The 24,879-nt window shown below is 36.9% G+C and overlaps 1 protein-coding gene across 2 annotated transcripts in view; it reads left to right on the top strand.

Moving 5' to 3' along the window:
• Positions 1-24,824, top strand: part of LOC113226371 — a 38,718-nt gene extending 13,894 nt beyond the window's left edge. Inside the window, exons 2-7 of one of the 2 annotated variants that reach the window (XM_026458975.1) lie at positions 12,600-12,780; positions 12,864-13,005; positions 13,726-13,840; positions 15,786-16,054; positions 17,857-18,084; positions 22,717-24,824. In XM_026458975.1, coding sequence (XP_026314760.1) covers positions 12,600-12,780; positions 12,864-13,005; positions 13,726-13,840; positions 15,786-16,054; positions 17,857-18,084; positions 22,717-22,771 — 990 coding nt within the window. In that variant the 3' untranslated portion in view covers positions 22,772-24,824. Of the gene's footprint in view, positions 1-12,599; positions 12,781-12,863; positions 13,006-13,725; positions 13,841-15,785; positions 16,055-17,856; positions 18,106-22,716 lie in introns of both variants that reach the window. The other variant, XM_026458976.1, reaches the window with a different exon arrangement.
• Positions 24,825-24,879: the final 55 nt, after the last annotated feature.

Raw genomic sequence — 24,879 nt, 5'->3', positions numbered from 1 at the left:
TTATTGTAAAAACGTATACAGTTCCCCATAAAACAATCGTTTACCTTAGTTAAACGAAATCGTTGTACCATGAGTTTGGACTTAGTTCTAAGGTTAACATTATGGATATCTTCTTTCTTAATGAAATTATGTATATTTTTACGCGCTTACAAAATACTTGAGTAAATGTACTGTAATGCCACAGTCATGATACCAGTCTCCTTAAACTTTTCTCTGAGAGAAACCCGAGAACCTAAACGGTACGGTACACAGAATAAATCGCTCGTTTTTGCAACACAAATATGGTTTGTATATCTGCCGCTATTCATATATATGGTAACACCAAGTACCACTATCGTGTAAAATTTTCGGCTTATTCTGATGAGATGTCAATTTAGCTCTAAGATCGTGAAAGAATGATAAACAAGAAACACGAATGACAAACGACTAACTTTGCACATGATAGAGCATTTGAAAATAATCCTCATCCGTAATAATAATATCATACTAGTAATTGACAACAATAACATCCATAAAGTATTTTTTAATGAAAAAATAGATAGAGGTTTAACCACTCCCTTGCCTGATGTTAAACAACGTTCCTGTTTTTTGAAAGTAATGCAAACTTTTCCGTGCTTGTTGGAGAAAAGTCGTATTTCTCGAATTATAATAATAATAATAATAATAACGCACACACTCAACATAGCCCACAGGGAAACCCTGAGTCGCGGGTGCCATGGACACACACATAGACAACCCCAAATTACACCCAAACTCACAAATGAATGTAGGCCATACAAATATTTCTCCCGGCCCAGGAATTGAACCTGGGACCTCTGCGTGGCAGTCCGGCATGGTAACCTTTCCGCCACAGAGGCAGTTAAGAATTAAAATTGGTGCTAAAATGCAAAACGTTGTGTCCATAGAAGTCGTTAAATGTAGTTTTCATGCCGTAAAATTAGGCAGAATCAATTTAAAACAAATTTTTATATGTAGGTAGGTGAATAGGTTAAGCAACTTCTTTGTACATTTTCAGCACTGACTAATCCCAGTTAACAAGCATTTGACTTACTTTAAACTTCGTTTTCTCCACAGTAAGTACGAGTGCTATATTGGCCTTTACAACATCAATTGACGTAACTTACATTTCTATGAAACCGGATTACTTACTTACATGAGAGCATAAAACATGAAATTTTGGATCAAATCATACAGTGTTTTTTTTACTTTGGACATTATGGGGAAATCCGAAACTACAGGAGATACAGGAAAACTTACTTTTGAACTATGAACCATTAAGTCTTTTTTTTGTGAAAACAATTTTGGCAATTCTTTGATCAAGCGAGATTTATGAATTAAATTGAGTTTTTTTTAGCATTGATCGACTCACTTCCATGTAAGGATTATTTCATTGTATTGGAAGAAAAAATCGCGACAATAGAAGTTGGTCAAATGTAATAAAATGTTTATCACGCAAAATTAATAAAATTGACAAATTTTTTTTTAATGAGTATTAATAGACTTAGTTTAATGTAAAGATCAATTTATTGTATTGGAAGAAGAAAATTGGGACAGCAGACGTGGTCAAATTTATAAAAGTCGCTTTAATACAACACTAAAGAAAACTTACTCAATTTTATTCATTTTTATGGACAACTCACGCTAGAACAAATAATTGACTATGCCAAAATTGTTTTCACAAAAAAGGACTTCATGCTCCCTAAGACAGTTTCTCTGTAGGTTTCGTATTTTTTTAATTTGCCCATAACGTCCCAGTAAAAAAAACATACTGTACACCTCTAAACAACCATTTTCAGTTAAAATTGTAATTCGATAACAGGGTAAGTCTTAATGGAATATCTGTGTTCCACCTAAAGAGATTAAGCTACCAGTTACTATCTTGGACCCGGTATATAAAAGCAAACTAATTGCCAAAGACTTTTTTGTAGAATCGAAGTTTTATTGCCTTCATCACCGCGGAAAACTAGACACCACATTTGTTTCTATCGGAAATATTCTGGAGAGTGCAGGTACAATTTTGTTCCACAATTACCTTTTCTCCTTCGGTCTACTAGGTCTACTTCGGTCTACTAAGTCCTGAACACTCCATCCTTTTTGAATAGCAGTAGAGTCCCTTATGATAGAGTTCATCCAGCAAAGCGAGCATTACTGTTTTGATAGAGCAGAAGCAGTACCTCTCAAATCTTTGTGATTTGAAGCTCTGAGCGGCACTGTGGTTGTTACGTACAGGCGTGTCGCTTATCACCAGGTGTACGACTTGTTAGTCCCGTTATTTGGCATCATAAAAAACTTTAAGTCATTTTTTACCAACTGTAAGAACAGGAGGAGGTTCTCATTTCGACTGTATGTTTATTTTTTTTGTAATTCATTTGTGAAACGATTTTGATAATTATTTTTTGTTAGGGGTTTTTTTTTTGGTTTTGAAGAAAATATTCCGCCGCTAAGGGTGGCAAACTAGGGGATGAATAACTTTTGACGTCGGTTTTTTTAATACTCTATACTTAAATTAAATACCACCCTTTACGCTTTGTTTCTTCCATCGTGTCACGTGCACACGACAAAGGAATGGAATACACTCCGGCAACTGCATTGTCCGAGAACGACAACATCTTAAGGACAATTCAGGGCTTGAGTGAATACACATTTGCTAGACAAATGAGGTGGAATTTGGGTCAAGTGTTAGTTTATTTTACATTAAAAATGAAGTACGCACCTTTTCATATACATCTTCTAATTAACCTACTGCTATGGAACTAAACATTTATTTATGTAGATTAATTGTAAGCGATGGATTATACAGACTGGACGTGTCCAGTTTACGTTAAGCTATTTGCTTTTCAAACTCCATTTGCTTTTCAATACCTTTTTGTTGAAGATCTTCAGAATGCTTAGGGCTATCTTTTAAGGTAATAACAATAATGAACTTGGCTGTTTACTGTGCTGTTATCTTTGAATGAGAATATTTGCGTTATAAGCACAATCGAATAATGTTAATATAGCGAAATGGTAATAAACATGTCGTCGGGATTTCCCATTATCTAACTCAAGCTATTGGAAATACACTCTCTAGGTATCCATTTTGGTACATTACAAAGCATCCAATAATTTGCATCAACTCATATGTATCACTGTTTTGAAATATTGTATCTTTTTAATAAATAAATAACGCACACACTCAACATAACCCCGCACTAGGAAAACCTTGTACCGTGGGTGCCATGGGCACACACATAGACAACCACAAATTACACCCAAACTCAGGAGAGAAATAAATGTAGGCCATACAAATATTTTTCCGAACCCGGAAATCGAATTCGAGACCTCTACCTGACAGGGGAACTCCCGTCCTCCGTAATATACTGTCCGAAACAATTATTACTGAAGTCAGGTAACACTCGACCAAATTAAAAAACCGCTTTATGCGAATGAATCTTCATACTTGACGTTGTATTTTCATTTGGTAGAGTATTACTTATTTGATAGTAATTGTTTAGAGTAGACCCAGACCAGCATGGTAACCGTTTACCGTTAAAATTGTAATTTGATGACAGGATAAGTCCTGCTGAAATAATCTGTGTTCCACTTAAAGAGACTGAGCTACCAGTTAGTTGCCTTGGACTCGGGTAAAAGCGAACTAATTGGCAAAACTCTTACGTAGAATCGAAGCTTCTAAGTCTTGATCACCGGAAACTGGACACTATATCAGTTTCTATCGGATATATTCTGGGGAGAACAGGTACTTTACAATGTTGTTCCACAATTAGAAAGTAAATAAGAAACAAAGAAAGAAATATTTATTCCATAAAGAAACACACATACATTTAACAATTACGAAACATGTAAAAATATCGAAATAAAAAAGGGGGAAAAAACAACAATTAGAAACACAAGACACGGAACACAGTAGACGACACAGACGTGTACAATTTGATCCATTACCATTCCTCCTTCGGTATAGTAGGTGTACTTAAGTCCTGAACACTCCATCCTTTTTTAATATCAGTAGAGTCCCTTATGATAGATTTCGTCCAGTAAAGGGCGCTGGTGAACTTACGGGCACATGGGACTTTGCAACTTATGTCACAGGGTGAAGGGCGCAGTGGGAGTGCCCATAAGATTTTTGCGATTTAATGCTCTGAGTGGCACTGCAACTGTTACGAACAGGCGTGTCCCTTTCTACTACAGGTGCACGACTTGTTCGTCCCGTTATTTGGTATCATATAGCAAAAAGGTTAAACCATTAGGATACCATGGCTACATCCAATACTTAAGATAGTTAAAATTATGTGAAAAATGTTAATGAATCATAACACACAACACGTTAAATAACAAAAGATATAGTACAAAATTTTCTTTTAATAACTGTTAAAATTAGTTAACGTGTTTGCTTTTCGAAACTTACCTACCTAACGATGCATAGCTAGATAGATAGATACATAGATAGATAAAATCTTTATTCACCACCATGACAAATACATACACAGACACATGATACAGACATTAACTTAGACGTAACACAGTAATATATTCTACTAGCATCTCTCTTGGAAGCCATGGCAATGAAAAAGCGCTGACTCAGCATCAATGACGCGGCTGCCCGCGACGCTGGTATTCTGCCAGGACCCTATAGGCACAGGGATGCCACTCGTAAAAACCCAAACCAAAACCAATTTAATTCAATTCAAATTCTAACCAATTCAATTTAACTCAATTCAATCCAATTTAATTTCATTCAATTTTTTTTTTCTCAAACACCTTTACACTCATATTTCCAATTTTTGCGTATTTAAAAGATACTCTTTCAGCTTCGGCTTGAAAGTTATTTTTGTGACGTTGTTACGGATAGGAGCAGGAATATTGTGCCAACAACGAGTGGCTAAGTATCGGAAACTCCCTCTAAATGCAGCGGTACTATGCCGGGGGGTTATAATCAGAAACACCCTTGTCGACCTTGCTCCAAAGCAAGAGTTTACCGTGGATGACCAAGTGAGTTTCTCATACAATAACAGCTGAAATATCATTAAACAATGTCAATATTCTAAAACTGGGTTATGGTTTTTTGTCTCAAAAAATATTTTGTCACTTAACCGCATTTCATTTTGACTCGTAAGGTTTAATTTTAACATAAACTTTTAACCTTTTTTAGGTTAATCCTTCAATTTAACATCGCATTATTGTAACATACAAGAAACGCGTCCAAAAGTACTGTTAAAAATCGATAAATCACCGATCAACCGATCATTATCATGAACCGTATACTTTGCAATCGGCAATTCATCTCTTCTTAAATCAATGTTTACTGAGTCGTTATTCATTGCCAGCTACACCAATAAAGATCTTATCGATTCTTTATTAACATAAATATGCAAATAGATCGATGTTAAACAGTTTCATTTATGTACCAGTGTTAATAATATATAATAATAAATTCATGTATTCAGACAGCTAGAACCACGGTTTGTTAATATTTAGTTAGTATACATATTTTATTATTGAGAAAGAATCCGTCCAGGAAAGTACTGCCACCTTTACTTATTTCTGCCGCCAAGCGGAAATGAGAGCATTACTGCGTTTCAGTTTTAAAAGGTTAAGGTGCTGGTGACATTACGGAGTCGGATTGTCCTGAACTTGAGGAGCAACTAGTAAGGCTGTTTGTCCTAGACATTCCTAAAAAGTGCGACGTCGTGAACTATTCGCTGTGGAACTCGCCGCTGTTCCGTGCCCTCACAATGCTCAACGACCTCTTGGCATCAGCACCGAAGTGTGATTTTCTTGCGTGGCGATGGGCTGCTGTACGTTGTGAATGCTTGAGATTCTGTGAAATGATGGATACCAGGGAATCAAGTGTATAATTATAAGATATTTGTCATTTGTATATTAGTTTTATTTTATTTTATTTTTAATTCCTTTTTTTATATATATTTCATTGTCATTATTTTACAATATAATAATATATAATAATATATTTACAATAAATAAATTACAGACACTTGTCAACTTAGATCTTAGCGATTTAAAGCTCTGTGTAGCACTGCAAGATGGAGAAATATGACCAAATCTGTTTGTGTATGTGTGTAGAATTACAATAAAGTATATTAAAGACTTGCCTATTAAATTATTTAAAACAAAATTATACAAACGGTTGAAAGATAAAGTATATTATAGTATTATGGAATTTTTTCAATAAATATTGTTATAAAACTATTTTTCCGGATTTAAATCGCGTATATTTGTTTTTTCAAACAAACCGACACGTTTCGGGCCCTTTACAGGTCCCATGGTCACGGAAGGAGTTTTTTCTAAGTGTTCGATCTTTGCATTAATAATTTTTTTTCGTCTATTTTTTTCTCTGTGCTTTTATGTGTTGTGGTATTGAAGTAAATAGTTTCTTATCTATTCTATGTGTCTGTAAAGGAAAACAATAGATTAAACAACAGCGACATCTTTGTCCTAACAAGCAAAAACATTGTTGCAATGCACGATGGCCGACAGAATTTCGCTTTTATGTGTTTCTCGCTCATCTTCTCCGCTCGTTTTGTGTAGTGGCGTGACATCGTACGATGTGGGAAACCAATCGCAGAGCGGGTTTTCAATGCAACTCGCATGTAGAGTGACAGCTTTTTGTATCGTGCAATCGGTTTTTATGAGCGCTGCGGGAAAGTATGATTTGCAATTTTAATGGTGATTTTAAGCTTCGTTCGGCTAAAAGAAGGTTTTTCTTATCATGTCAAGTGATGGGACGAACAAGTCGTGCGCCTGATAGTAAGCGACATGCCTGTCCATAGCAGTTACAGTGCCCTTCAGAGCTTTAGATCGCATATATCTGATGGGCACTACTAAAGCTCCCGTCACCTTGAGGCATAAGTTGAAAAGTCCCATGTCCCTGTGATTTCATCAGCATCCCTACCCTTAAAAAAATCGGAACACAGTAATGCTGTAAGTGTGTGCGTATTATTATTATATCCATTTTCGACTCTCGACTCTCCCATGGCCTAAAAGATAAATTTTGAATGGGAGAGGTGGTATTCCCCGGCAAAGGACTTAGATTCAAGAACCGGCGAACAATACGTGTCGTTTTGAGCAGGACTGCCTTCTGCATTTGTGCTAGATGTGGTATTATTACTACTGATTACTAAAGAGGGGTGGTAGTCCAGTGCAAGATCAGTGGCTTCTGAAAAGGTTGACGGGTCGAAACCCGGAGTTAGCCGACCTTTGGCTTTAATATCTAAATTAGATATATCTGTGATAGTATAGTAACCATACCTCTCGCTAATCGGTCAAGGAAAACGTCGAAGAAATTTCGCAAGTATTGGAAAACTTTTATGGTTTTATGTCCTAAAACCATTCGAACACACCCGTGAACGTGTACTCAGTTGAAGATGATTAAAAACAAGAAACAATAAAATGCTAATCACATACCTATACGTCTAAATTAGACAACATTTATTTTGGATAAATAATAAATTCTCTGTATCATCACAGGACATATTTGAAGGAGTTCTTGGAGAGTTTTCTTAACCTTTATGGAACAAAAATTAAATATGGCCAATTTGGCGTACAAAATGGTCCAAGAAACACTCTGAATAAAATGAACACATTTATTTTATTTATTAATTTCTCCCAATAGCTTACAAATACTAAAATGGCAATTTGTACAGATATAAATTGAAACAATGCTAAAATGGTGTCCAAGCTAGGTAAAAAAACCTGTGTTATGGATCACCAGGCCTCCACTGCACGGACATGGCTGTAAATTTGTACATAATACACTGATAACTTTAGGCATCTACTATACAAGTATAACATAAAAATTTAACAAAAATGGACTCAAACACGGAAGTGTGTGTGTGTGTGTGTGGGTGTGTGTGTGTGCTGGCGCATGTCTATGTGTAAGCTTGTGCGCTGTAAATGCGACAGAGAGGTGCGTGAGAAAAGTTTGAATATGTGTTTACCGTGGTAATTAAATTAAACATGTTTTGATGATATAATTTTGGGGCAGACAATATCTTTGTCTTTTTTTTAGTGTTTTCAATACTATAATGGGAGTGCAACGTGCTATTTGAGGACTGTTGACTTAATAAGTAATTGCCTTACAGTTAGTAGGTACCTTACACGACTGACACAGAAAGTCAGTGGGGTAATGGAAAAGGTGGCAGGTAGAAACCTTTAGAACCGCTCGTTGAGCTCTCTCAATAATTAGTAATGAAGTTTTAGCAATACCACCCCATGATGTAATGCAATAACTAATAATTGATTGACATAATAAATTTGCCTGATTATTTTGAAATCCGCAACATTCGGACACTTAGTGCTTGGACATGGTGCTTAAAAAGAGAGGTTATCGTCAATTATAACACCTAAAAGTACTTTACCTTGTTAGTAATAGCAATGTCTGGAGACTTACACAGATTGATGGATAGATAGATAAAATGTTCATTCAGCACAAACACAAGCAGAAACAAACACTACAATCAGTTTTTTTTACAATATCAAGTGCGGACGAACAAAGCTACATAAGCTACACGCCTATTCGTAACAGTTGCGTTACTGCTCAGAGCTTTAAATCGCAACTGAGGGGCACTGCCACTGCGTTTTCGCCCCGAGACATAAGTTGACAAGTCACATGTGTGTGTAATTTCACCAGCGCCATTATCCTTCAAAACCGGAACGCAATAATGCCTTCATTACTGCTTGGAGGCAGAAATATGTAAGGTACGACCACAACAGTATTGCATTGCGTAGAAATAGGTAAAGTGTTGGTGCTACCCAAATACCAGTAAATTATTGTATAGAATTGCTTTACGATCACAGACGCCATTGTTTAGTGATTGCGGCAAAACCGTTTTGTAAGAAGCAAGTTTGTATGTAAGCGCGCAGAGCTTTTACTACCTCTTGGTTGGATAAAATTATGCGACGCGCTTCAGCAATCAAACGACAGTGTGTCTGGAGATTCCAGTCAATCAGCGGCCAAGACTGGACGTCTAGCTTTAAATACCCTCAATTAAGGGTCATTTAACTCGAGCCCGTGACATTAGCGGTTATAGGACTACATCATCAGTAGATATATGTTCGTATGCTCGTTGGTACGTTCGTTTCGAATACATAATACTTCACCCTTTCCCGTCAGGGTAGGCGGAGACAACAGCCTTCCATTTGCTACAATCCTGGTATCCTTCGCCTCATCAACGCAAATACATACTCGTCGGTTAAGGTTATACTTTTGTCCGGGCCTTTCTATAGATCTTCTCAATTTGTTCGTGGTAAGGCAGCAAATTCGGAACGATGGTGCTGGTTAGTGCTTATGTTGCGCGCAAAAGTGTGTCTTTTGTTAGATATATCCAACGCAAGACACAATGTACGCACCACCACTGTTGCTAATTCGTGGCCTAAGTTTGCCTTGATCGGTCTTCACCAACTCACCCGTTCACTATCATCTTATAAACCTGTTGCGTCAATCGTGCCTACATGTCCGAACCATAGTTGCTTACGGCGATAAAAGACTAAAAAACCAATACAAAAGATCTGCTGATCTAACGGGTCATGGTTCATCCTTTCAATCATAGGTATCACATCTCGAAACTCCGCGCACTTTCTTCTACAGTAAATAATCTTTGAGTGCAGAGGTCACTCCCAGAAGTTTTCAGCAAATTCAAGAGAGTGCTAAGATTTTTGAAGAAGCATAGGTGGCACGAGTTGAACCCTGCACCCAAAACATGCGAAATTGGCGTCTGAACGTCGAGTTGCGGACACCAGCACATACCACACGAATGTCTGACCACGCCGCAATACGCATAGAATGATGAAACAGACCGATCATGGAAACTTAGGCAAATGCTCTCTCCACACAACTACCACGGCAAGCTCGTTATATTACATAATGAATTCAGAACAAGATTCCATTAATTATACGTACAACATGGAGAAGATCGCGTGTGGCCATCGCGGTTACTAATTATTGTAATTTAACTACGCCACACGTATTAGAATATTATACCGGTAACTGCTTGTATGTTTAACGGGTACTTAGGAATGTCGCCTTAACCTTTCTAGCCGACTACGGCACCGAAAAGGAGTAAAAGGCGTATTAAACACGATCTTCGACTTTAACATTACATTTTCATTTGCGTTTCTTTATCTTTTATTTATTATTCAAATAAAACAATTGTCATAAAACAAGTTATATCTATATAATATCGATTAGAACGAATAAACCTGAAGACTATAATTGCCTCCGTGGCCGGACGGTTGCCGAACTGGTCTACCACACAGAGAGATTATTTACCTCGTGAGTTTAAAGTGTATGTCCATGACATGGCATTATTTTTTGGTCATCTGTTATTTTTGTAAACAGCCATATTTATTTACTAGTATTATGCTCCCCGAATTTGTGAAAAAAAAAGAAAGAAACAGAAATCAAAATTCGAAAATAAAAACGAAATGCGTATCTTGCGAAAAAACAAAAAAAAAATAAAAATAAAAAACAGAACAGGGCCAAAAAGTTGGCGTTCATAAAAAATGCATTATAAAAAATATTACAAAATATGAATTTTTCAGAAGATGATGAAATGTAGAGATGGTGAAATGGGGATATATCAATCCGACTCAAAATCATTGTGTTTGCCGACCCCCCCACACAAAGTATGTCGCACTTGCTCTCATGTTGTGTCCGATCAGCTGCACCCGCGAAGACCTGCTAATGGCAACAGATAGGGACATAGAGAAGGCTGCTTACTGGGCCAAAGAAATATAACATTAGAATTTGTACTGGTTTCTGGCATTGACTGGACAAGAAGAAGAGAGAGGTTTAAAGATTCTAAGAATTTTAAGTCGATAACTTTAGGGTTATATAAGAGAGTTTTAAAATGTCACATTATAATATGAATATTATATATCATGTATTCTTTCAATAAAAAAATTTTACAACAGAGATAGATTAAATATAGATTCTTGTAGTATGTAGCATTACTGGGTTCCGGTCAGGAAGGGTAAGGATGTTGGTATCAGTTTTACTACTGCTAAATACTTAACAAGACATTTATTATATCTCGAGTAGCTATGACATCATTCAAATACATTTATTGTGTAGGATTTGTGCCAGTCGATGTGGAGGTCTACAGGTTATCAAAATACTTGAGACGATTTATGAATCAGAGTAGCGAGTGACCTACAGAACTAAGGACTTTGAGGAGTTACATGACTTAGTGGCTGCGTTTACGATAATATTTGAATTTAGAAATAATAGATTATAGTTAGATGTAGATAGGAAATGAAACTATTTTTCCGGACCGTGACTATGGGACCTGTAAAAGGCCCGAAACGTCGGTTTGTTTGTAAAAACAAATACACGCGATTTAAATCCGGAAAAATAGTTTCATTTCCTATGTGTAACAATCGCGAAAACCTAAGAACTCGATAGATGTAGATAGTTTTATGTCGAGCGCCATAAAAGTTTTTGTGCCCCGCAGAACTCTAGTAGTCTGCGAACCGGGCCGGGACAACCGTTCTGGTTTGGAAATGTAAGGTTTCTGGTGAAATTACAGGCACATGGGACTTATCAACTTCTGTTTCTGCACGTTTGCGTACTTCATCCAATGCGTACCACTTCGGGTGTCGTTTGGAATCCGAGAGATTACGAATATCGATTGTATACACCTAGAGATAAAATGATCCTGACAATTCGGACCCTCATTTCAGTAATAGGTATGGTGGTTGTACTTTCCTGGACGAACTCCTTTACAAGGAAGAGCTCATTTGTAATAGTAAGTAGGCAAATGACATCACCTAAGCTTAAAAGGCAATATTGCAATCAAACATGTGGGTTCCATAAAAGAACATTAATGATGAAATTCCATTAAAGCTTACACCACTCCCATAATAGTCCAATTACTTTTATAGCACATGTAAACATTTTCAAAGAACTCTAGATCAAAGGACCACTTCAGCGTCGATTTAGACTTATAGTCGATTAATCGACGTAAAAATCGATTTGAACCGACGCAGGCGCAGTCAGAGTTTAAATATAACTGCTATTTTGGGAACGCGCGTGCTGTGAGACTTTGTCAGCTAAGAGAATGGCGAGGATTTGGTTAACGTTTCTGGTAACTTGATTGGTAATAAGCACGAAAACGTACCAATAAATAGTAAAATTCATGAATTGATAATTAATTGAAAACTTGACAATGAATAACGAATGTTGAAAATGAAAATTCAGTAGGTTGCGTTGTTTAACAAGTTTATTACGTTAGGAGAATCTATTTCGCATCGAAACATTAAATTGTTTAAAATTAATGCATGCCCAAATTGCAGTCACATTGCACTAATTTTGGTAGCAGAAGAGTCCCTTGTGAAAGAGTTCGTCCAGGCCACCTTACCTATTTCTACCGCAAAGCAGTAATATGAGCATCACTGCGTTCCAGTTTTGAAGGTTACGGGTGCTGGTGAAGACACATATGGGACTTGTCAACTTATGTCTCGGGGTAACAGACGTAGTAGCAGTGCATCTCAGATGTTTGTGATTAAAAGTTCTGAGTGGCACTGTACATTTTTTCACATTACAAGGAAAGAAGCATCGTGAAGACTTTATTTATTAACATTTCCAGGATCTTCAAGACTTGGACTACGCCAATGACGCGAACGAGGAGTGGGACGACATTGAGCCAGACAGTTCCACGGTCAAACCACTAAGCCTCGCGAGACCAGACCCCGGGTACCGCGAAGAGGTCATTTCTGCAGCTGATGCAATTGCTGCTACTAATGAGAGGCCAAGAATTTTGGATGATTGTGAGTTTTTCAATATTCTTTTAGAGGTCGATGATAATTTTAATGTTTTATTTTCAATCACAAAACTTTTGTATATGTTCTAGCATCAATGTCGTTGAAAGAGCAAACGGCGCTGCGGCAAGCAGCGTATGCGCACATGCGTAACATGGTGCGAGCCAGCAAGTGCCTGACGCCGCAGCCGCGATGGTTGAATGTCCGGCAACTGGCGCCTGCCGCGGACACTATGTGAGTTGTAACAAAGTAAAGCTGTTATTATCATAAACAACTGCAACCCTTTGGCTAAAAGTGAAATGAACCTGTTTCAGCAGCCAAGTAGTATAAATAACGCACACACTCAGTAAGAAGTAAGTAATGCGAGTATTATACTGTATTATGGGTTTGAAGGGTAATGAGACAGTGGCAATGCCTCTCAGATCTTTGCGATTTAAAGCTCTGAGTACCATTGCAATTGTTAAGGATAGGCGTCTCGCTTATCATCAGGACCACGGCTTGCTGATTCACTCCGAAATTTGGGGATGGATTCTTAAGAACGCTTTCTTGTAATTATATAGCGATTCAAGTACGCAGCCTTATTGCCACGTTTCAAGATTCCACCCTTTATGAGTCTTCAAGTTTATAAAGTTATGACGTTTGACCACCAAGATATTTTCAATTGTTTTTATTATAGTTTGTTATAATTATTAATGCAAAGATCGGACACTAAGAAAAATATCCTCGATCCGGCTGGATTCGAACGTCTTCTAGCAACCCGTGGCTGACGTTATGCCAATTAAGCCACGGAACGAACTAGCGGACTTTACGATTTTTCTATGTGCTTGTTGCAGAGATCTTTGTTTTTGGTTTTTAACGACTTTATGATCTGCGAGAAAAAGTATAATTTCTCTGGGTTAAAGCATTTGTTCTCATAGCACGAATGGTAAAATTTTTATTCTCTGTTATTTCTAGGTACATGCCACCGTGCGTAGAGCTGCACCGCTGTGCACCTGACAGTGGGTGTTGCTATAATGAGGATCAAGTGTGCGCACCGGTTGAAGGCAAATATGTCACGCTCTCTTTGTATGTAAGTTCAGAGTTACTGAAATTTAGGAGGTCACAGCTTGGCAGACTATAGCCTAAACTCTTAGAGGAAATTCTGGCCCAGCAGTGAGATATAATAATGGATTAATGATGATGATCTGACAGAAAACTCTTGCTTTTTATGTAATAAATAAAAAAATCTGTCCCTTTTCAGGGTCAACTCCGATTTTGATAGTATTGCCCGATCAAATCCAACTAAATCTAAGTTTATGGTTCTGGGTTCAAAAAACCAGGTTGTAAGCATTCTTTCACACAATCCTAGGATTAGTATTCTTGGATCATCAGTCGAATTTGTCAACCAGGCCAAAAATTTAGGTGTCACTGTGGGCAGTGGGTTGTGATTTGTGAGTCATGTAGAGTATATTGACAGATCTTGCCTCTTTCGACGAAAGATATAAAATTCGTCATTTACTCAGTGAAGACATTAGATTAAAAATGTGTGAATCCCTTATTTTGTCAAAATTGAATTATGCGGATACAGTTTTCGGTCCCTGTCTTCTCTCTACCTAAAAAAAATTAATACAACGTGTTCAAAACGCCTGCATTAGTTTCTGTTACAAAATTCCACCGAGGAGTTACATAACACCTTTGCTAGGTATTCTTAATATGGAATCTAGAAGGACTTTGCATTTTTCTACTTTGATGCACTCTGTTGTTAGATACAAAAATCCACCTTCTATATGCCGAGTTAAAATGGCGGATTTATTCCTATAATTCACGCAGAGTTAATAGTTTTTTATTGGTAACGCCATTCCATAAAACAAGAGCCTTTGAGGGGTAGCTTCCGGTATCAGGCATCTAAATGCTGGAACAATCTGCCTCCTCCACTTAGACAGCCAATCTCAAAATTCGCATTTAGAGAAAGTATGAAAAATCTATTGATAGAAAACCAGCGTAAGCTCTGATGCCGGATGTTTCTAACTCTTGTCTTCTAACTTATTTATATTTATGTATATTTACTTGTAGATATGTATGTATACATGTATCACACGTGTATTGTAAATGTGTAGTGTGGCATAAAGCAGAGGATACACAGAGCATGTACCATTTCCTTAGGTCTCAACCGACGCTGAAACAGGAACGACTGAAAATCAGCGTCTGTCTCGTTGGAGATAGACATATTGCTGAGTGGTATCCTTTTCTTCTTTTGCGCCACTATACACACTTACTAATTTAAAACGCAGCTATTTGTTTTAGTGTTACGTATTAGATTTAAGTGCATATAGTGACTCAATTTAATGAATAAACGTTTTTCTTTCTTTCTTTCTAAATACGATGAATACCTCGCTTAATAACGTAGACCTCGTTGCTGAGGTCTCCGGTGATCAAGAGAATTTTCTTAGGGTTGAAGTGGAACAGGCAAGCGCGAGATGACACGTACTAAGTCATCGAAATTTCTTTCCGGTTTTTATGGTGTCCTTGTAATAATTTATGTCAAAGTCAACCTGAAATAATCTTTATTCATAACTAAGCAAATTGTACTTGAAATCGTCGTACTGATTAAACTCTACTGCTAATTCGTAAGATAGATGCCCCTGAGAAGAATGAGCAAGAAACTCCAGGGGTTGCTCTTTGTAACTATACATTTGAATACATTTATATTACAATATTTAATTTAAACATCTTTGATCAAGACTACCTGCAAGACCTAAACGGGTCACTACCATTGACTCTTGTCATCCAAGTACGCAGAAGCTGTATGTACCTACCTTTAGCATAAAGTTTTTGTTTCACTATAGTTTTAAACCTCGTAAATGGCAAATTTTGCATATCAATCAGAATCTTATTATAGAAGCGTATACATTACCCCATATGAATTTGATACTTTGTGAAGACGACTGTCAAAAACAGCTAGTTTATTTTTATTCCTCGTATTAATGTTATTCATAGTATTTTATTATTATACTTTTTCATTTCGAACATTTCAGCTGACAAAAGCAGATGGTAACGTCTCTCCATCTCGAATGTTGTTCTTCAACCACACGCGCTGCGCATGCGTCTCTCGCGACACTTTACAAACTACAGTTCGCACCAGGTCCGTGCACAATTACCGGGTGGAAAGGGTCAACCCTGCTGCGAAAGAGACCGCGATTGTTTCGTCAACCAGTGCTAGTAAAGAGAAAGAGGAATGGAGATCCACGGAGGAACCTAGATTGGAAAGAGACGAAGAACCTACGTCACCGCCGCAGTTGAGAAGGTGAGTTTTCGGCAAGCAGAAGAAAAACATAATTTCTTTGCGACAAAGGGGCTAATTAAGTTTCTTTATTCTACAGAGCCTAAATTTTTCACGTAAACCAGTTAAATGCCAATTACCAACGTCATATCTAACTTTTGTTCCAACTCCTTCAAAGTTACAAGAATCAAACTGTGGAATTCCCTGCCTGAATCGATCAAATGCGTTACACGTTAAGTCTGTTGAGTCTATCAAAATTTTACTCAAAGCTCATTCATTACCTTACACTCTAATTATTATTTTCTCCTATTCTTACCTTTTTCAATTTTATGTATAGTTATTATTATTGTTTATACTTATAATCTTACTTTTAATTAATATAACTGTTATATTCTTAATTTATGTTTTAATATAACTATATATATACTAATATAACTATTTTATTTATTTATTAGATATTATTTCATTTATGTAAGTGCAATTTGTGTATTATACAGGGTTATTTTTGAAATACTAACAACCTCTATACTAACAACCAGAACTATATTATTACTAATATCATAAACAACAACTTTTGTTTCATGAGGTTTTACAAACCATAATAAATTTGCTAAAATAATCTCAGTACAGAGTAATAAAAAAAACCGATCTCAAAAGTACGCGGAATTACATATAATTACCAAGTTTTACTGAAATCGGTTACCGGAAAGTGCGCAAACCCGGATTCATCCCCTAGTTCGCCACTATACGGAACACAGGAGATAATGAAAATCGGTTCTCACTACTCAAAGAACATTGAGAGAGAAAAACACCTTGAATTAGAGAATAGCAAACTCAAACCATTAAAATAATTGCTCCTTATAATAAAATTTAGGCACTATTTATAAAAATGAATCTTCATACGTGAACAGCCACTCTTAGAGGTGGATAATTTTCTTCAAAATTCAATGGGACCACTATGGAGGTACCCTCTTTCCAACAAAAAAAGAATCATGAAAATCGGTTCACAAATACCGGAGTTTTCGCGTAACATACGTATTAAAAAATACAGTCGAATTGAGAACTCCTCCTTTTTTGAAGTCGGTTAAATAAGCTTTTAAGTTTTCAGTGATACTTTTTAGATATGTAATTGGTAGAATAAGTTCAAACGTGAAAGCGTCCTCTGCGACGACTCCCACCCCCGTTCTGCATAGAGCTATTACCGTTTAGAGCGATCTATTTAAATAACACTAGTTTTAGGAACGAAATTGTTGTTTATGGTAAAGATCGAACACTTAGAAAAAATTGCTTCGATCTGGCTGGATTCGAACCGACGTCTTCTGCCATACCGTGCCAGACGCTATACCCACTAAGTCACGGAACGAACCAGCGGTCCTCACGTCCTCGTGTCTTTGCGTTTCGTTTTTCAACGACTTTTTAGCCGTAGCGCCACCTATGAGAAATCTGTGTAAGTATTTCGTCACCCAGTTAAGTACCTTTATAGCTACCAGCCCCAGCTAGAGATGTCGCTATTCACTATATTTAAATTTTTATTGAATTGATATTATATTGTTTTTTATGTGAAATTACTCCACAAGTTAGTAATAATATAGTCCTGCGAGATTGTCAGTATTTTAAAAATGCGCCCTCAATTATTTATTATTTTGTAGTTTTCCTGTTACTCAAAGATTGCCTGGTAGAAATCTATCAATAAGGCCTCCTGTTCTACCCGTCTTTTTTTTGTATTATAAAATACTTGTCTCAGTGTGCGATAAAGAATATTTGTATACCTAACATAATTTTCTATCTTCTTTCATTCCCACCATTGCGTTGTACTTGTCTTACAGATGCACCTGTCCCGCCCTGTTCATCGCGCGCATATCCGACGCCGGAGATTGCTCTTGTGTGTGCAAGTGGCCAGAGCCCCACCGCCGCCGCGACTGCTTGTCGCTGGCCCAAGGCCGCGAGCACTTCGGCCTAAGGGACCGGGTGTGCGTCAACCACGGCGACTGCACGCCGCCCAGCTGCGAGTACGGCAATTATGAGAAGAAACTCGGAAGATGTCCACAGCGGAGGTAAAGGAGATATTTTTCAAGGTTCGAGTCTATGTAGTTTTGATACCTTAATATTATAGGCTTTTGTTTGCTTCGGGTACATCATTTGTGTGTGCGCTTTTGTTTTTTCAAAGACATACATACGTACATTTTATAAGGGCGTTTGCGCGCTGCAACCAATTAATATTCGTTCCGAATGCGAGATTGTACAATATCTAGAAAACTCGATCTCTCGATCTCCGTCGGACATCCGTCCGAAGCAATTACTGTCAAATAAGTAATATTCGACAAAATGAAAAGACAAGTATCCAGTATGAAGCTTCATTCGCAACACGCGTCTTTTCATTTGGTCAAGTATTGCTTACTTGGCAGTAATTGTTTCGGACGGATATCGAGAGTAGACCCCCTGATACAATTCGGACGTAGTGCGCAAGCGCTCTCCTTTTTCTCATCGGCTATCGTGTCCAACCGAAACACCGAGACTGTAAGGTTCAATACAGTGTTTTGGAATTTCATAACAGCAAGAATCTTTCGGCAGTTATAAAGGAAAAGAAATGTATGTTTTTATGTTATTAACTTAAAAAATTACAAAAAACCGAAAAATCCTTTCCGCAGCTTTTTCTCAAAATGCTGTTTTCGTTGTAAGCTCATTGATAAAGGTTAACCTTGACCCGGCTTTTCTTTCAAAGAAAAATGATAAAAGGCCAACGTTGGCCTGTTTGGGACTGACACCTAATTACCTGCAGTAACTTGGTAGAACACAGCAAATAGCATTAAATATTAGATTTTTAAATTGAGGGCCTGGTGGTAAGCGACACGTCCGTAACAGTTGCAGCGCCACTCAAGAGTTTTTAATCGCAAATACTGATACATAAGTTGACAAGTCCCACATGCCTGTTATCACACCAGCACCCTTCAAAACCGGATCGCAATAATGCTCATATTACTGCTTGGCGGCAGAAACAGGTAAGGTGGCAGTAAGCAGGTAGGGTAACTGCCTCCGTGGCCCAACGGTTACCATGCCGGACTGCCACGCAGAGGTCCCAGGTTCGATTCCCCGGCCAAGAGAAATATTTGTATGGCCTACATTTATTTCTCTCGTGAGTTTGTGTCTAATTTGTGGTTGTCTATGTTTGTGTCCATGGCACCCGCGACACAGGGTTTCCCTAGTGCGGGGCTATGTTGAGTGTTTGCGTTATTACTATTATTACTTATTACTATTACAGTACGGCCCTGGACGACTCCTTCACAAGAAGTTCTACTGCGACTAAGTAATATTATATAATAATATTTAAATATATTATGACAACATCACATAAGTTGCTCTGATTACAAAATAAGTAGCTTGTACTTTAAAGCACATGTGTTATGGAAATCGGAAATAACGATGGTACCACAAACATCCATACCCGACGTAATATAGAAAAGTTAGTTTTTCTACATTGATCCGGCTGGGGGTCGAACCTGGGACCTCAGAGGCGGCAACACGAAACAAAAACCGGTGCGCGAGCCACTCGACCACGGAGGACGTCAAATAGTTATTTTCACCTCAGCAGCTCGAACAAGGCTATTTTGCTGTGTGAAATCAGTGAGCAAAATCTTATTTTGCTCACTCCGTGAGAAAAAGTAGCTTTTTGCTTTTTAAGTGGAGACTTGTCAATTAATGCGAAGGGGTCTAATACAAATTCGACATATTTCAAAATCAGTCGCTCCGTCCCTTTCACTTCATTACAAGAAAAAGGAAAAAGAAAATTATGGTTTATTCGTACTTCGATATTTAAGCTACATAGTAGACCCCCACAAAATGGCTGAACGAGTGCACGTTCGGAAACTCGTCAATTCATCTAAAAGATAAATTATGTGAGAAATACAAATACGATTTTATACTATGATAATTTAGTTTTTACAATTTTCATTAAAAATAAAGCAAGTGTTGCAATAAAAATATGCTAAATTTATAACGTCAATTAAAGATAACAATATTTACAATGTGTGATTTCAATGAATACAAGCGAGAACGTTCCGGAACGCAATAAATAAAAGCGCGCTTTCTTTTTTTTTTAATTCAAAATTTCTTATTTGCTTGCGATAGGTACTTCTTTGATAGTTAATTGGATACCTACCTACGTAATAAAATAGAAAATATGAGCGATTCCAGTGAAGACGACAATTTTTTAACTCCTCCAGAGTTAGTTGAAACTCTTAAAAATGCTGAACTAAGTTTCTTGCCTAGTAAATCTCGTGAAAAGTACCTGAAAGTCTACGAACATTTTGACAAATGGAGGCACGAAAAGGGCGCAGGAAACACTATGTCGGAAACTGTGCTTCTGTCTTATTTCATTGAAATGTCGCATACAAAACAGCCGTCAACGATGTGGAGTATATTATATTCGATGTTGAACGCTACATTACAAACTAAAAATAACGTCCATATAAACACTTACGCAAAGCTGATTGCGTTTTTGAAAAGATCGGCCGTCGGCCACAAATCAAAAAAATCGAAAGTTTTCACGGCTGCTAATATTGAAAAATTTCTTAATGAAGCTCCAGATTGCACTTTCCTAGCCGCAAAAGTAAGTATTGAATATTATTACTGTTGTCGTAGCGTTATATTTTAATTGTTAATACAATTTGGACTTTGGTAGTTATGTTATCAATTTCTATCAACATAATTATACTTACCTACTTAAATGTGTTGTTTTGGCGACTTGTATTGGAACTTTATGGTTAAAAATAACGCTACATATTATGAGAAATCCACGTTTAAGACTGCTCTAAAAGACACAATACTTATTGACGTTTTATTTATGTTTCAGGTCATCCTTATCATTGGAATAAACGGAGCATGCCGCTCCAACGAGTTATTGAATCTAACTCCTAATGCCATTGAACAACATTCCAGCGACCTTCTTTTGATTAACCTGCCAAATACGAAAACAAATATAGACAGGTCGTTCGTCGTCCGTGAGGAATACGCACACGTTGTCCAGAAATATAAAGCATTGCGCCCTCCCAATACGATCACAGACCGCTTTTTCATACAATATCGTAATGGAAAATGTACGCGGCAATCGATGGGTATTAATAAAATAGGAGCGACTGCACGAGAAATCGCAACATTTTTAGATTTGAAAGAGCCGCAGCTATACACTGGCCACTGCTTCAGGCGAACATCAGCCACTCTTTTGGCAGATGGAGGAGCTGACCTCACAACGTTGAAGCGCCATGGCGGTTGGAGATCAAATACAGTGGCTGAAGGATATATCGAAGATTCAATAGAAAATAAATCAAAAATCTGTAAGCGTATTATAGATTCGATAAACCTAAAACAGACTTCGCATTCTTGGGCACAACCTAGCACCTCCAGTGATGCGAATCATACCCAAACCCGCCCAGAATCACCAACTTTTACGGTGCGGGAAGGGTCACAATCCAGCTCAACTCATAATGAAACCTCGACCACTACTCAAGTAGCAAACACTACGACGATTACTGTTCCAAATAAAACAGTAACTTTTAATCTACAGAATTGTACAAACTTCACGTTCCACTTTTAATTTTTTGTAAATTCTGTATTTTTGTAAATATACAATGATGCATTTGCTTTCATGACGTGTTTTTATTACTTGTCCCTTTAGTATATATATATATGTTCTCGCTGCTGAGGTGAAAAGTTGTATGTATCACGCGAGAGCAAAGTTATTTTGCAGCTCGTATTTTTGAGTCCCTCGCTTCGCTCAAGATTCTAATTCTGAATCACTCGCTACGCTCGTGATTCAACTATAGACTCTTTCGCTTGCTCAGGACTCAAAAACAGCACTCGCACCAAAAAACGACTTTGCTCTCTTGTTGAACAAATAACTATTGCAAGGCTGCAAAGTTGTTGTTTGAGACGAGCGCCTGTATTGAAACCTGAGACTGAACCACGAGCGAAGCGAGTTCCTGATATTCCTGAGCGTAGCGAGGGTTTCAAGACACGAGACGCAAAATAACTTTGCTGCCGAGCGAAAGACACAACTTTTCACCTCACTATGGCGAGGAAAATGGTAGATGAAAGAAAAACAGTTGAAGTATAACATCAGTTGTTTTATAATCAAAAGAAAAAGCTTACCTTCATTTTGCACCTCATCAATTTTTATTCTTGCTTCTAATTTTGTGTGATTAAAAATAAAATAAAAACAAAACATTATTTATTTCAGAAATCATCCGTAGCAATATTAGTTCTTCCATGAATTACACAATTAGTTATCATTGTCATTTTAATGTCAACAATAATAAGAATAAAATATACCACGGATTTATGTTACATAAATAAGTAATGTACAACAAATCGCGTAGTTGAACGTGTCATTGTCTTTATTTTCATCGAAAGAAAAAAATTTGGTGCACCACAGTCCATCGTCAAGTTCGAATTTCAAAAAAGAAAAGACTATTTCTTAAGAACCAGTATTTTTGAATCAAGTGGTTAATGAGTAACTTACTAAACCTTACCTCTCTAGTAATTGATATAACAGACACCGTGAGCTACATCTTTTAGTGAAAGAGCCATGTAGGTACCCACATGGACATGAAACTCAAGATAAGACGAAGAAATGCCCAATCGGAAAATCTAAGGAACGTAAGTGATCAAAATTACTTTTGCTTTTGCTTCAGATACAGAAGAATACGACACCGCAGAACGAGGTACCAGACACAGTCAGTAGGCTGATCGGTTATTAAGTCTTTTGTTTCATATTTGTTTTACTTAATAGATTCGAGAAACCTGTGACGTATTGCAAAGAAATCATTCGCTGGTTTATAAATAATTACCTACACATGTAAACTTCAAAATACGAAACATTGTTTTGGAGTATCGTTATGACATTAATCGAATCTTTACTCTGTCAAATAAATTGCTGTCAAGTAATCCCACTTTTCGTCGGGGATAGAGCCATTCCGTGTAACTAGCATTGGATAATACCGCGTATCTGAAACATGTAGCCAATTTGATTTTTGCATGCTAGTACTCGTAGTTATATGATTGGGACCCGGCTGCTTCTTAACGCCAATTGCGATTGACTAACAGAAAGCCAGAAATTGGTGAATAACAATATGCCTTACCAACACCGCGTAACTTACGCAGTTCGCGGCCAAATCATATTCGCGTAAATGACGTGGCAAGTAAATTAACAAGATTTACGGCAATCTGTTGTTAGCAGTACGTTGCAAATATAAATTAATGTTTACTGTGTCAAAACTAATAGCAATTGAAATAACAAAGTAGTAACGTTAAAACCTTCTCTTGTAAAATTTGGTTTGGCCTTTTACCAATGCTACTTACGCGGATTTGTACAATCCCCGACGTTTTAGAATGCATAGAATGAAAAAAAAAATTACCGTTAAATAGAATGTTGTGTTTATTTGGCTAAAATGTTAGAGTATTATTAGTTATTGTATGTATTGTGTTTCTAGATTTCACATTATGGTGTGTCTTCGACATTCAGAGCGTGATTGTCGAGATCCTATTTTTAATTTCCTTTGAGTTCGGTTAAGTAGGTGCTGTAGGAATCGTGCCATATTGAAATAAAGCTATATTTAATACCAATTAGTTTTTAAAAAAGGTACAATTGTTTAAGTGATTTGTGCATTATTTTTGTATTATTTAGTATGTCTGCTATTATGCTGGATAAATGTACTACTCGTATACGTAGATATTTTATGAACTATTAATTTTTTAACTCTATCATATCCGTATGAGTAGCTTATTATTATAAGTTGATACAGTTAGGTGAACGATCCTAGTTATGTAGTTGCGATAAATAATTAACATGATCTATTACGGTACCTCCACGTATTTATTTCTTCTGAGAGCTTTATAGTAAGTAAATACTTCTAAAGTAGATGGTAAGTTGCAATGTTATCAATCTGTATGGGAGATAGCAAAATTTTAAAGATATTTAAAATATACAATTTTATAGAAATATTGTATGTGAAAAAATAACATAGATTATAGAATATTTACAGATTTGCAGGGGGAAAGGAAAAATTGCAATGCTAAACAACCCCTAACGGTGTGCGGGTTTTATTAAACATTTTACTGATGTATGAAATCATGTACAACTGCCTACTCCAATAGACGATTGGTATCAATAAATTAAAAAAGAAATTTGAAATAGTGTGTTGTTTGACGCCAGTGCTTGTCTTGAAACCTGAGCCAGTGAAGGAGCCGAAGATTGAACCACGAGCGAAGCGAGTCTTTCATAAATAAAATCCAGAGCATAGCGACAAAGCACGAGACGCAAAACAACTTTGTTGCCGAGCGAAACACAACTTATCACCTCACTACAGAACAAATCAGTTTCAATAAACAAAACTACTTAGTTATCGTTGTCAATTTAACGTCAGCAATAATAAGAATAAAATATACCAAGGATTTGTACTCGTATTGCGTAAATAATGTACGACTAATCGCGTAGTTCAACGAGTTCTTATGTTTTTTTTTTTCATCGGAAAAACGCTTTTGGAAGAAAGCCCTTTCGCGCTAGTGAGGTGAAAATTATCTTATTATATATGTATGCGATGACATGATGTGGATATTTTAATTAGTTTAATTTAATCAATGCATTTGTGCGACTATGTGAATTGATGACATTCTATTGTAGTCGAATTATTAATTTCAATTCGACTATTGACTTACAAATAAATGGACGACGGGTCTAATACAAAAACCACGAAAAAAATGTCCCATGTCAACCTATTTAAACGTAGTGACATGTACAGGAATATGAAAATGCTAAAACGTTGAATTTAGATTGTAATGTCTTCGCAGTACTGTCT

Source organism: Hyposmocoma kahamanoa, unplaced genomic scaffold (genome assembly GCF_003589595.1).
Source record: "Hyposmocoma kahamanoa isolate Upper Pololo Valley unplaced genomic scaffold, ASM358959v1 190, whole genome shotgun sequence".
Classification (NCBI taxonomy): domain Eukaryota; kingdom Metazoa; phylum Arthropoda; class Insecta; order Lepidoptera; family Cosmopterigidae; genus Hyposmocoma; species Hyposmocoma kahamanoa.
The sequence above is the reverse complement of the archived record's forward strand: the minus strand, read 5'-3'. Positions and strand labels throughout refer to the sequence as shown.